The sequence below is a fragment of the Anas platyrhynchos genome, chromosome 1, assembly GCF_047663525.1.
Source record: "Anas platyrhynchos isolate ZD024472 breed Pekin duck chromosome 1, IASCAAS_PekinDuck_T2T, whole genome shotgun sequence".
Taxonomy (NCBI): domain Eukaryota; kingdom Metazoa; phylum Chordata; class Aves; order Anseriformes; family Anatidae; genus Anas; species Anas platyrhynchos.
Window position 1 is genome coordinate 81,721,647 of NC_092587.1, and position 14,546 is coordinate 81,736,192.

The 14,546-nt window shown below is 39.3% G+C and overlaps 1 protein-coding gene across 2 annotated transcripts in view; it reads right to left on the reverse strand.

Annotated features, from left to right (window-relative positions):
* Positions 1-564: 564 nt before the first annotated feature.
* KEL (Kell metallo-endopeptidase (Kell blood group)) overlaps positions 565-14,546 on the reverse strand; it is a 33,307-nt gene continuing 19,325 nt past the window's right edge. Inside the window, exons 12-17 of one of the 2 annotated variants that reach the window (XM_021270177.4) lie at positions 14,085-14,188; positions 13,071-13,181; positions 10,845-10,912; positions 10,445-10,602; positions 9,460-9,552; positions 565-8,119 (exon numbers count right to left, since the gene is read on the reverse strand). In XM_021270177.4, the coding sequence (XP_021125852.1) occupies positions 7,943-8,119; positions 9,460-9,552; positions 10,445-10,602; positions 10,845-10,912; positions 13,071-13,181; positions 14,085-14,188 (711 nt within the window). In that variant the 3' untranslated portion in view covers positions 565-7,942. The remainder of the gene's footprint in view (positions 8,120-9,459; positions 9,553-10,444; positions 10,603-10,844; positions 10,913-13,070; positions 13,182-14,084; positions 14,189-14,546) is intronic. The other variant, XM_021270175.4, reaches the window with a different exon arrangement.

A 14,546-nucleotide genomic window follows, 5' to 3' on the forward strand; every position in this document is an offset into this window, starting at 1 on the left:
GACTTGAAAGTATTACACATTCCCTGTGAGGAATGCACACCTTTGATATGCAATCTTAGCACTGAATTGGGTACAGGTTCCTTTAGATCCAGAGATCTCTACAGGGAGCATGCCCCTTGTTTTACTAGTCACATGGCAGAACTGAAAATTCCACATTCCAGTCCCACTCCCTTTTACTAGGTCTTATGAGCTGTGTCTTGAGATCTCTTAAGGCCTGAGTATATTGCTACTGATATATGGTATATTGATCTCACTCCTTATCACACACCACTGCCCACTGTAGGAGACAGTATGTGACAAATTTATTCATCTATGTATTATTCAACCATTCAATTTACTAATTTAATTTTTTTTTTTTTTTTGGGGGGGGGGAATGATTTAGGTTCCTGAAATCGTATTCTAATAAACACTTGCTGGGATTAATCTATTCATTTATTTATTTATTTTTGATTAACTGGAATAAAATAAAAGAAGGAAGGAAGGAAGGAAGGAAGGAAGGAAGGAAGGAAGGAAGGAAGGAAGGAAGGAAGGAAGGAAGGAAGGAAGGAAGGAAGGAAATTTTTTTTATTTTTTTTTTTTTAAGAAAAAAAATAACGAGTATTTTGAACAAGAAGCTGAAGATGACCAAAGATCACCACCTGGTACAGAGATTTCACTGTCTGTAAATCAGTATATATGTATATATATATATGTATATATATACTTGTATATTTTTACTTCTGTAGTGAGTTCAATAGGTCTGGGAGAATTATTATCTTGATTTGACAAGCTAAATTCCTGACATGCCTAAATTCCAGACAGGCTTTGAATATCTCAGGAAAAAAAAAAAAAGTATTGAATATAAAGATCATTACTAATAGTAAAGAATTAATTAATTAATTAATTAATTGTAAAAGCCATTGGTAATATAAAACTCTACATAAAGTCAAGAACTGTGGAAGATATTTGGTACAGTAAATGATAGTTGGCGTTAAATGTGAGTTTGAAAATAATTACAGAATCGTCCCACAGACTACATGGTGAAAAGCTATCATTCAAGTCCTAGACAAAGCATAGTCCAGACTGAGACTCCACTATAAATAGCAATTTGGTCTGGCAAGGTGAAAGGCAAGGGTTAATAAGACATGAGGTTTTTGTTTTGTTTTGTTTTGTTTGTTTTCCCCTAGAATAGGTACTCTGTAAGAACAGCTGTTCCTGCATTTGATATTGTTAGATCACCATCTAGAGGGCATTTAAGAACACATGCTTACAATTCTGATTTATTTATTTTTTGATATGTATTACTCTCTACAGAAAGACCCAAAGAACATGAAATACACAAAAGCAATAGACATTATATCTTCTTTTCCCTTTCAATTGTACCAGTCTTTTATCTATCCATCTATATAGATATATATTCCAACTTCAGAATTACCTTGGGCACTTCTTGAAAGGAGTGGCTAAAGAAATGTTGACAATGAAATATGATATTTCATATTAGGTGACCTTCTATTATTATGGTCCTATCAAATGTAGACCCATTCAAATTTATCTCTTTCTAACTTTGAAGAAAGACACACTCTCACTGATTCCTAAAATCTTTCACACTCTTTTCATGCTTTAGGATGTTGTTAGCTAACTATGAGGCAAAGTCCATGGTGTTTCTGCCTGAAAGTGTATAGAACCTTTGTATATCAGAAGAGCCCAGTGATGTCACAATGTGTCCCAGGACTGTGATGCTAAGGAAATTATGACTGTTAGCTGAAGGGGGGTGAGGAACAAAAGTGTGTCAAGTGGACAAGAGATTTGGATGAGGAGTAATCCAACCCTGATGGTTTCCTTGAGATATGCCATCTATCTGGTGTCTATGCTCCTTGCCACTTACTGCCTCGTCTTCTCCAATGCCTTCATACCACTAGAAAGCCAGACCAGGACAGCCAAGGAGGGACAGCAAGAAGGAAACAGTCCATCAGCAGGTGAGAAGACATGTTGAAGTGGGAGGATAAGAAAGAGGAGACTTAGAGAGTAAGAAAGGTAGAAGATGAGATGAGATATGGACACAGCAACTTGGTTTTGCAGAGACAAATGCAGAAGAGGTGTGAAAAGTGATGTGAAATGATGATGGGGACCAGTTGTTCCCTAAGGAACAAGAAGCCACCAAGTATAACAATACCTGCAGGGCAGAGCCCTCACCCACCAGGGCCCAGTCCCCATAGCCCCTGAGAAGCAGCAACAGGGCAATAAGGACAGGCCTGGGGAAGAGATGAGTAGGCATGTCCATGATGGTGAGGCAGGTCTGAGTTCAAGCAGGAAAGTCAGTCAGTGCCAGGATCAGACTCAATGACAATAACCAGGGTCAGACACAGCCTACCCCTACACTTAAACCACACAGAAAATGTGGGAGGATGCACAAGCTTAGGCAAGTCAGGACTATTAAGGTCTCAGTTCACTCATGGCCCTGACTGCAGCCTGCATTCTCAGTAGGTTCTTCTCACAACATATGGAGTGAGGGTTTAGAATTGACAGGCTGTAGAATGATTTAATTGCTACAGGGTGCCACAGGTCAATTTCCAATGGTGAAGAGCCAGGAAAAGTGACAAGGACCTGGGAAGTGGACATGGCATATGGGGGACTTAAAGCCTAGTGTGCTTGAAAAGAAGGGTCCAGGCCACCTCAGGGGAGCACAAGAGACTGGGCATACTAGGGGTGCAGGGGGCCTCACTCAAAGTCCCAGTGGCTGGGTAGGTGATGGGCACTGAAGACATCAGTGCCCAGAAACAGGCTGATCCTTTGGAAGGATCTGCTCAGTGGTGGGTGCGGCTCCATGTTGTTCATCTTAGGGCTCAGGAAAACCCAAGCTAATTTTCATTGAGTTCCAGCTGCTTTCTAAGGGACAAAGAGCCAGTAGACAAGTGTCTGCTCACCAAGGCAAGCAAGGCAGGCCTGGAATACTAGTTAGAGTCAGTCAAGAATATAGATCATTGGACAAGTCCATGATTATGCAGCAGATCAATGGTCAAGCTGGAGATGAAAGGATCAGGACAAATGAAACTAACCAGAGTCAGACTGTCCAGTGTCTGTCAGGCAAGCCCATAGTGATGACACATTCAAGGCCAAGTCAAGAAGTCAGTCTGCAAGTTGGGAGACAGAATAATAGGGTCCCTCTCCAGGAACAGATAAGGTGAAGCTAGAGCTGGAGATAGGTTTGCTTACAGCATGCCCCAGAAAGGGGCTGGAGTCCCAGGCCTGAGCTTAAATGAAGCTCCAGGAACCATGGGCAGAAGATGGGGTTCCAGGTCAAGCTGGTAAGGGATATGGGGGAGATCAGAGCTGAGCTTCCTCAGAGCATGGTGGAAGCAGGGAACCAAAAGTTCTTTAAGAATCTCCAAGGCAAGAGTTAAAACTCTAAGGAGAAAACAATTCTTAGAAGATCCCACCTGCAATAAGAAACAAGTGCTCCTAATGCGTAACTCCCTGCAAAATCAGATCAGTGCTTGAAAGAGCAGTATCTAAAATAACTTAAATTACCCAATGGCAAGTCAGTAATTACTGTTCTTAATTCCTGGAAAAATAAATAAATAAATAAATGACTGGCTGTGCCCTGGAAAAGGCAATGGCTCTGGACCTTTATCTGAATTGTTATCTTTGGAATTGTGGTTCTCCTAAAGTTCTCCCATCTTTTTCAGAAGTGATCAGTTCCTCTCAATGTGACAATAGGTCACTCTTAAAAAGAAAGAAAGAAGAAAGAGAGAAAGAGAGAAAGAGACAAAGAGACAAAGAGACAAAGCATACCCATACACAGTATACCCAGGAAACAGGATCAAAGTGCAGTAATTCAGGGACAAGTCTGAAAAGCTGGGCCAGCTTGGGAAGAGAGAAAGCAAGACATGCAAGAGTCAGGGAGAAGGTGTGTTGAGAAGGAAATGGGGAAACTACCCAAACGCAAGAATGTGAAAAGGAGGGAAGAGAAAATCATTCCTGTTACACTTGTAACAAGAGAATGGGAAAGATTGTGTTGAGAAAAGATGAAAAAAAAAAAAAAAAATCCTACAAGTCACAAACCACTGGAATCCAGATGCCATTACACGGTTCTTCCAATGCCTTGCTTCACTGTACCTCAGTTCCCGTGGTAAAATAGCAATAAAGATGGTCTCCCCCTCCTCAATGGCAGCTTACTACCCTGTAACAATGGCATGAACATATGAGGGCAGAGGGAGAGAAATTCAGGCCAGGTTTACACACATACCCACATACATCGAGGAACAACATTTGCGAATTATGAGAACACTGTGGGGAGGGTGAGCATTGAGGAATGCATACAGAATTGAGAAGAATAAATCCAAGGAAAGACCAAGGGAAGGAGACAGAGAGTGGTGTGAATGAAAAGCTCCTTACTATGAAGGAGAAAATGGACACGCAGTAAGGGTAAAGTGAAGTCTTAAGTTTAGAAAGCAGGTAGAGAAAAGAGCTAAGGACTCAAAGTTCAAAAATGTCCAAAATAATATTTTAATACAAAATGGGAGAAAGGAGAAAAATTATGTTGTCCATACCCATCTCTAGCTGCAGGCTGGGAGCAAATGGAAGAAACATTTGTGGCTTCGTCTACAGGAGAAGGAATGGAGCTGATCAATATGGTCCAACAAGAGGACTATCAGAGACTGAGGAATTCAGCTGTGAAGGATCTGCTGTTGAATCAGGCCCTTTTCTTGAACATTATCATCACCTTGCTGTTTCTTCAATGCATGACATAAAGTGTGAAATCATTGTTGTGGTCACAGATGATGGCAATGTGAACATCTACTTGTGTTTCAAGATCACCTACTAGGCAGCAAGGCTTCTTTTCACCACCCGCATCCCACTGAATCCACAACACTAAGAAAAAAGGACAGAGACCTTCTGCACATATTGAAAGTGCTTCTTCTTTCTTCTCCCCTTGAAAAAAGTAACTAATAAATTCAGTAAGGGCTCATGCAATTGTTTTCTAATCCAGACCTCCCTTCTTGCATTTCTCACATACTTTTAAACTGTGACATGAAAAGGTTCACTCTACACTGTGTGATAAACTGACTCGATGATAGCGATCATAGGATTATAGTGACAGCCATTTATCTGGTTTGATGGCCAGTTACCTGTGATGTTCCCGAGGGCCCAATTCTATGGCCAGTCCTGTTCAACATTTATATCAATGATCTGGATGCAGAAGTTGAATGCAGCAAGTTTGCTGATGACATTAGACTGGGAGGGGCTGTTGACTCTCTGGAAGGGTGAGAGGCCTTGCAGAGAGATCTAGACAAATTGGAGCATTGGGCAATTGGCAACGGCATGAAGTTCAACAAAGGAAAATGTTGGGTTCTGCACCTGGGACAGAGTAATATCAGACGCAGGTACAGGCTGGAAGAAGAGTGTCTAGAGAGCAGCTCATCAGGAAGGGATCTGGGAGTGCTGGTTGACAGTAGGCTTAACATGAGGCATCACTGCACCCTGGCAGCCAAGAGAACAAACTGCATTTTGGGGTGCCTTAAACACAGCATAGCCTGCCAGTCAAAAGAGATGATTCTTACACCGTGTTTAGCATTGGAGTGGACTCAATTTGAACATTTTGTACAGTTCTGGTCTCCGCAATATAAAAATGATAGTAAGATACTTGAATGAGGAGGGCAACAAAACTGGTAAAGGGTCTGGAAGGCACATCCTGTGGGGAGAGGCTGAGGACACTTGATTTGTCTAGTCTGGAGAAAAGAAGGCTAACAGGCCACTTGATTGCTCTCTACAGCTTCCTGAGCAGGGGAATCACAGAGGGAGGTGCTGGTCTCTTCTCCCTGTTAACCAACATTAGGACACGAGGGAACAGCCCAAAGCAGCACCAGGGGATGTTCAGACCAGATATTAGGAAAATTTCTTAACTGCAAGGGTGTTCAAACACTGCAACAGACTTCCTAGTGAGGGGAATGATGCCCCACACCTGTCAGTGTTTAAGAGGCATTTGGACAATGCCTTCATTAACATACTTTAACTTTTGGTTAGCCCCGAAGTGGTCAGGCAGTTGGACTACATGGTCTTTGAAGATCTCTTCCCCAGTTGAACTACTTGGTTCTATCCTGTTCTAATTTGGTAAAAAAAAAATAAATTAATAAAAATAAAAAAAAAATCTCATTAAGACGAGCCTTTGCTTTTTATACACATTATAAACAAAGAAGCCAAGCTGTCTCAGTCCAGTGAAATAACTGCTATAATACACACAAGTTCTGATATAATGATGCATAGAACTAATTATTATAGCACCTGATAGAAAGACCAAACATTTTGAACATGCTGGTAGGATAAATTTAATTAAGCAAGTAGAGGAGTAGCATGCACTGTTTAAAAGATAAAGATAAGCAAAATTTGAATTTTGTTATTTTTTATGATGAGTAAATAAATCCCGTTATTCTGAGGAATTATTTATTATTAGTGAAGTTTAGCTACAAACTCTGGTTATGCTGGGAACTGTACAAATAAAGAACAAAGAAACAAAACCTGGCCATAAAGAGTTTCTAATCAAAGTATGTTTTTTTTCCTGAAGCATGTTCATTATTAAAATTTTAGTTTTTAATAAATGAAAAAATCTCTGCACAGTCAACTCTTGGAAAATACTTTGCTGCATTGGTCAGTACCTCAAAAGGAGTAACACAGTTATTAAGATTTCCATAATGGTCGTTATGCTTATATTGATAAGGGGTGTTTTCACTTGCCATCATCTATTCTACAAACAAACCCAAGGCATACAATATATTAAGTAAAATAAATGGAGCAGTTTGAAGTTAATGCAAAAAGGAGAGTTTTGTATACTTATTAATTTTGGTAAAATGTGTAGAAGATGGATGTATGTATATATATATATATTTAAATTATCAGAAGGTGAAATTGATGAAATTAATATGTTGTTCTTGAGAATGTGCTTTAATCATGTCTCTCGCTGCCCTAAAATATATTATTTCTTACTCTTTATTTTTTCTGAAGTAAATTAATATCTAAAATTCAGTTTCAAGTAGACGGTGAAATTCTATGCTTGACAAGCTCGTCTTTTTGGATGGTAAATATTTACAAACGCAGGGATAAGAAAACTAGGAGGGATGAGAGAAACTGGTTTGGGTCCAGAGAAGTTCTTGGAATTCTTAATATTCAAGTTAATGATCTTCAGAGACCCCTAGCAACTCCTGTTACTGTTCCACACTTCACCCTTAACCATATCCTCAACCTTAAACAGAGACTAAGAAATAAAAAAGGAATCTTGCTGGAAAAGAAACAAAGCAGAAAGAGAATTAGTTCTCAGCTCCCAGTCTCACTTTCCTCGAAGATGATGCTTTCCTAGATTACATGAGTAACCTTCATTATTTAGTAACTCATCTTCCAGCCTAGAAAATGCAGCCACTGAGTTTTCCCTACTAGTTATCAGCAGATTGAATAGAAGTGGACTCTTCCTTCTCTGATAACTTACATGTGTAGTTTGCATAGTAACACAGAATTTTCCGAAGAGACAAACTTGTATGATCAAATCTTAGGAGTCTAATATATTGCCGTGCCCATTCAACATGACCGAGGTTGCTAGAATAGACAGGGAAATGCACTGAACAGATAGCATGATGATGTAACAGTACTTCTGTTTACAACTCATCAGAAGTTCTTACCTACTAGAGACTGTCTAGTCATCCTTTTACCTTGGGACTTACTGGTCTACAGAGTTGTCCCATTTGGGGGACAGTGCTGGGAGCAGTGGGAAGACACCTTTTCCCCTTATGAGCTCAATTTGAGGCTTTTGCTACCATAAACTGACAAGAAAAGGATATCAAGAAAAAGAAGGCAGAAGAGTGAATAAAAGCCCCATGTCACCCCATGGGCTCTGAGTATGACCCCGTGGGTCATACTTGCATAGGTCAGGCCTTCATCTTCCTGGAGTTGTATCGTTCTTCCTCCTCCGTACAGATTACCAAATGTGGCACTTGCTGTCTGGGTTCATTGGTGATCTACTGGGACAGTGGAAGTGCTTGGAAAAGTCCTTGCTATTGCTAACAGGTCCACGGATGCGAAGTGACAAGGGACTGTGTGGATCTGTGTTCAAGGAAGACTGTAATTCCTCAGGATCCTGGTGTCCACACATTGCCTGAAGGAAAGTAAAACAGAAAAGTCAGTTTGGGTGACTGTCCTCATGTAAATAAATCATAAGTTCTTATGCCTCTGCACATTCCACATCACTGAGGCTGCTGAAATAGACTAAGAACCACTTTCATGGGTGCCAACAATGTTCAGATACTTCCCTTCACAACCACAATTTATGACTATTTTCCCTTCCCTTTCCCTAAACTTCTCATTCCCAATTTTCCTATCCAACCAGCCACCTGCTTTTTCTCTAAGCTACACAGTCCACAACAAAATGAATTGGGTTTTGGGTTCATGCAGCCTTGGACTCCAAAGTTCCTATCGTGTCCTACTGTTGTCCTACCGTGACAGTATAGATGTAGCCTAAGTGTCCAGACTTAGTTTATTAACAAAAATGAATTATATCTCATTAGGAAAGGTGAGCACTCATTACAACATCCCATTACTACTACAGACAGTGGGGGGAAGATTATATGACTTTATTGGTGTTACAACTGGAAATCCAAATTTTCACTCTTGTGATTCCAGTCTTTATTCTTTAACAAATGATGTAGTAGCTGTCAGATCATCTCTGAAACGCAAATCTTGGTGTCGAGACCCTATTATTTGTAATTTCAGAACTGAATTACTGCTTTTCTGCATATTGTGTGGACCTGATGCCAACACATAGAGAAAATTTTCCTTTTGCACATTTACAGTCATTAATATGGGTATGACCTTTCTGAGCACAGAAATCTAGTGGCATGATGATGAAATTAAAAAAACTCACCTGCAGAACCACATAACTTTGCACAAATCCTTAAACCATGTTCCCACAAAAATCTCCAACTATGTGTGCATGTATTTCTCATTCTTTATCTCTAAACTATATTTATATTCTAAACTTTTTTCTCTACCAGTCACTCAGAATGACCTTACAACTTGACGAAGAGATGGATGGAGCAAGGGATGGAGACCTATGTGTGTTTTCCACTAAAATTTCATTTTCCATTAGTAAGATTGCTCAGAGTAGCAAAAAAGTACTGAGGATGGCAAAGAAGTCCTCTTTCTCTGACACAACTTGTCTGCTACAACTTAATTTTGGTAGACTTCAGAGCTTTGTAAAAGATATATTTACAGACAGGCATCTTGTTTGCAGTGAGATCCATGACAGATTAAGAGCCCCATATGTAAATTTTAGCTTTCTAAATAAGATTCTGAATCTTCCAACAACATCTATCATTCCCAGTTCTAGGAAGAGTGGGGAAAAAAAAAAAAAAAGACTGAATATTGAGAAGGACAGACTGTCATAATGTAGAAGATAATGGAGAGTGAGAGACACGTGACTAGCCTAGAATTCATTACATGAGCAAAACTGAAGTAGAAAAGCTGGTCGTGTGAAAGTCCGATCTTGGGTAAATCCTCCTGTTTGTGCTTATTCATCCAATTCTTATAGGCCTGTGGAGAGAGAAAATTAATAGTAAACTCCACTTCAGACAGTGTCCAAGAAACATGTCTTCTGTCAATTAAATATATCAGTCTGGTATATTTTTAATATATTTAGCATGCTTGTATCTCTTTCTGCTCACTCTGATGTGCCTAATAGCTGTAAGAAGGGAGAATAACAATGTTAATTCCTTTGCTTCCACTTTCTGACACTACTGTACACAGCTGGTCAGAAGAGATGTGATGACTGCACTATCAAAAAAAAATGAAAATTACTTTCAAAGAAAGTTACAGATATCTGAAAAACTTTATTTATTGGTGCTATGAATGCCATCAAAAAATTTTTGTGTCTGTAACAGTCTCAAAGTTCTTCACACAGAAATGCAACAAGTGCCATTTGACACCCAGATAACTCAGAGCACTCTGCACTCATTAATTAACTAAACCTCTGAATTCCTGCAGGAGTTCTAGACAGAAATATTGCTGAAAACATGACAGTGGAGTAATTTTATCATAATACAGAATTCTAGTTCGTATCTCAACTTAGTTCCTTAGGTTTAACATAAATATATAATAACCTAATATAAAATAATAACTTGTTTTGTATGCATTACATAATTAGGGATGTAAAAAAAGGACCACCCCAGAACAGGTGAAGGGGATAAGTGGTCTTATATGGTGGTAGTGAGATTATAAGCACAGCTCTGTGAAGAACCTATGTTTGGAATACCAGAGGAAATGTAAAGCATACGCTGCACTGGCACAGACATGCAAGAAATCTGGGACTGGAGCAGTATGTAGGACAGCGATATTACAGGGCAGTCTTAGGACATGCCAGTTGAGCTGTCTGGTGAGACTCTGAGATCATAATAATGACATCAGAGAAATAAGTAAACTACAATACCTGGTAAGCAATGGCAAGCCCTCCATTGTCAGCTGTATTCTCCAAGAGCGTAAGAGTACCGTTGACCTTAAAGTCAAAGCTTTCATACTGTACAACAAAGCAATCTATAGATTTCTGTAGCACACTGCTGTTGCATGTAGGACAGCCACCAGGCAGCACTGTAGGGAAAAAAAAATCCTAGAAAGTAAAGCTATTTCTGATGTTTACTTGTATTCCCGACACTGAGTTTTCTTCATAGTTCATTTGGTATGGAGTGGATTTCCTTAGCTTCACCTGATTTGATAATGTATGTATATATGGATATAGGGGCCAGGACTGAAGAACCCCTAAGGGAAACTACCACTGGGGGCCTAGAACAGTAAACAAAGAGGATAAGCTTTACCCTGCAGCTGGTACCCACCATAACCATAGAATGCATGAAGAAGTTCATGTGCCATGAAGACCCCAATAGCTCCGAAGTTCACAGCACTGAAAAATAAACATGAAAAGAATGATTTTGAAAATAAAAGAAGAACAGGTGAGCATTCTTTATCACCACTGAGCACAACTGTGTACTGCAAAGAAGCATTCTACCCTGAGAGACCACAGAAGCACTTTCTGTTTATTGCCTCCCAGATGTGGTAGTCTGTAAAAATATGAACACAAATGTAAATTACTCTACCAATGCTTGAAATTGCACAATGGACTTGCATTAAAGCATTCCTAGCTAATAAGCCATCTTAATAAGAGAGAATTAAATTCTGCCCTTATTAACTGTAGTGTGATACACTGTTGAGATACGTCCTTAGTTACCCATTCATCATTGGCTGAACTGCTACATAAACAGTAACTGCAATGGCAAAATACAAGAGCAGGATGGTTGGAAAGGCAGTCTTGCAGCAGTCATCTTGTGAAACACAATACATAAAACTGGTAAGGCAAATTAAAATCATGAAGGCTTTACTAAAATTACTCAGGCCTCACTACAAGCAGGAGGTTCTTTCCAATATGAATTTCTATCATTCTGTGCAATGAATTTACAGTCACACAAGCATGAGTACAATTAAAATATATTTCCATAATACAAAATGATGATTTTGTTTGTTTGTTTGTTTGTTTGTTTTACAGCCACTGATTAACACTACTAAAGCATGAAATGGGTCTAGAATCATAGAGTCATAAAAAGGTTCGGGTTGGAAGAGACCTTGAAAATCATCTAGTTCCAACCCCCCTGCCAATGGAGACACCTTCCACTAGACCAGTTTGCTCAAAGCCCTATGCAACCTGGACGTGAATACTTCCAGGGATGGGGTATCATTATTATATCAACAGGAACTCATTAGGACACCGACAAGGACAGGATAATTTATCTTCTTTTAGAGTTGCTCTTGCAGAAACTCTGGAGCTTATAATGATTGAACTGTCTTGCCAAATTTTAGTTTTAACAAGTATACTCATAGTTATCTGAACTGGCAAATTATTTTTGACAGTAAAATTTAAATTCTGGAGCATCATCTGACCAACTGTTAATGTGCCAACACAAGTTTGACTTATGAGTCTACTGACCCAGAATGAAGGTGAGAAAAATATATTTTACTAACACCAGATACAAAAGGAATAAGAAGCTGCAGACACTTTCTCTCTCTTTCTTTTTTTTTTTTTTTTTTTCCCAGAGGAACAATAATGTGAAAACCTACACCACTGGATTTTTTTCCTATTATTCTTTTCCTATTCTCCATAATATAATGAATTCATGAAACAATGCAAACACTAGCAAATGTCATACAAGTAGTGGCAGAAGATTACCATGGAAAAAATAATTACTTTAATTGAGATGGGTTTCTTTCAGACTTCAGTCTCTTCCCACTGTGTGAACTGATCTTTGGAGTATGATGGGATTATGTCAAGTCTCTGTCAGTTATCATGCAAAAAAAGGACATCAGATAATATTTTTACAGTCAGATGTTTAAGTGCTTTTTAATACCAGAAAAAAAAAAAAAAAAAAAAAAGAGAGAAAAAAAAAGAAAAAAAAAAAGGTTTAAAAGAACTGTTCAGTATGATGAAAGAACCCAACTATGAAAGTATAGTCTATAGACGTATCGTTGTTGCAGGAGAAGTCTCAGAATGAAAAATATGTCTGCTAATTAGAGGAGGTTTCTTGAAGAAAAGGAAGAACAGAACTGTGTTTGATCCATTTGAAAAGACTTTTTACAAGAAATTGTTCCTATTTGCTCTGGGTTGTATTTCTATGAATTAGATTGAAGAAATACTTGGAATCTAGAAAAAGAAAGGCAGAGGTGCTTTTTTTTATTTATTTATTTTTTCAGTTAACCTATGCAAGACTTCTACCTCTTTGCTTTGGGATGATACACTTGTCTCAGCTTACTTTCACCTATATTCTAATATTGCTCCAGCAAACTCTTTCTCTGCTTCCAGAGAAAGATCACACTCTATCAGAGTTCATAGAGCAGAACTGGCAAGCCACATCCATGTGGCTTTAGAAAAAAGCTATTTTTCCCCTTATACTTGATCTTTCTGGGATGCAGTTAGAAATAGAGGTTCAGGACACATTCACTGAGATTCTTGCTGGAAACATGGTGTAGCAAAAGGACTACATTCAGCTTCCACTTTTGCAGCCCCTTCATACCTGGGAAACTCCATGTGGAAAAAAGGGCTGCGGAACATTCCAGCAGGAAAGACCACCATGTGGTGCCTTAGTGAGTAGTATGAATGGACAGCCCAGGGGGACACCTGCCAGCTAGAAGCAGAAATGAGAGAACGTATTAATCTGTACCTCATACCTTGCTCCTTTCCTCCATTGGGTGCACAGAAATGCTTTGCTCCATACAACTGTTCACGCAATGAAGGAAAATGATGAAATTCACATTTTCTAGAGTTAAAGGTGCTTGAAACAAACCTTCACTCATTTACAGACAGAGCTGGTAGCTTAGCTTTCACACACATTTAGAGATTCACCTTCACAATTTCACTGTCAAATAAGTCAGAATTATTAACCTTCTGTAACGTCCTACACAGAATACACCTCAAGTCCCAAGTATGCCTATCTCCACTCCCTGCCTTCAGAAGCATCCATGTCCCGACTTCGAGGTGTTCCTGCCAATATTCATCTCCACATAATGCTTTGCTGTCAGATAGCTCAGCCCAGGAACACCAGATATTCCTCTGTATTAGGGGTTTATGACAATAAGCAGAAAAGATTCCATTTTGAAGGGTTTGGGATTCCCTCCACAACAGTGGTGGTTTTGATAGCAGGAACTCATGCTGAACACAAGATAGAGTGCCATGTTCAGGGCTTTTTTTTAAGATGAGACAGGAATGTGTCCTTGCAGAAAAGGACAATGGCATCCTGCCCTGCATTAGGAGAAAAGTCACCACTAGGTCAAGAGGTGGTTATGAACCTTTGTTCAGGACTAGTGTAACCACAGCTGTAAATACTGTGTCCAGTTCTGCCAGAGCCTTTCCCATCCTTAGTAAAAGAGAGATATAGACAGACATCTGGATACACTCCTGAGTGACCTCTTCCAGCTGATCCTGCTTTGAGCAGGAGGATTGAACTAGGAGATCACCACAATTACCTTCCTTATATAAAAAAAATAACCTCAGGTAATCTGTTTTTTTCATATCAACATCTGACACTTACTTAACATGTGAATGATGCTGAAGGAGTTTTGAGTAGGAATTCTCCCTCATTGTCTTCAAGCAAGCCACCACATTGAGGAAAAAAGTGTCTTCATTTATCTCCAGCTGAGGGAAGAGTTGGGAAATGTCAATGTCACAGAGCATGAGAGAGGAATGAATTGGACAGTATGAGAGAGAGGAAAGTCCCACAGGTAAAAAAGAGTTTCATCAAAAGGCAAACCAATGCAACACTTGTTGTTTTTGTCGTGTTTTGTTTGTTTTTTTTTTCCTCTCCCAGGTCAAAAGACTTTTGATTTAAGATGTGACCAGAACATTATCTTCAAACAGAGCATACAAACAGGTCACAATCAGTAGGAGGCAGCACAGGCAACACTGGACAATGTAGAAGCAATAGATATGGGTTGTCTGGATCCACCTCTTCTCAGAAAGCGATATGTGCATTGCTCAGAGTTTATGGCCTCTT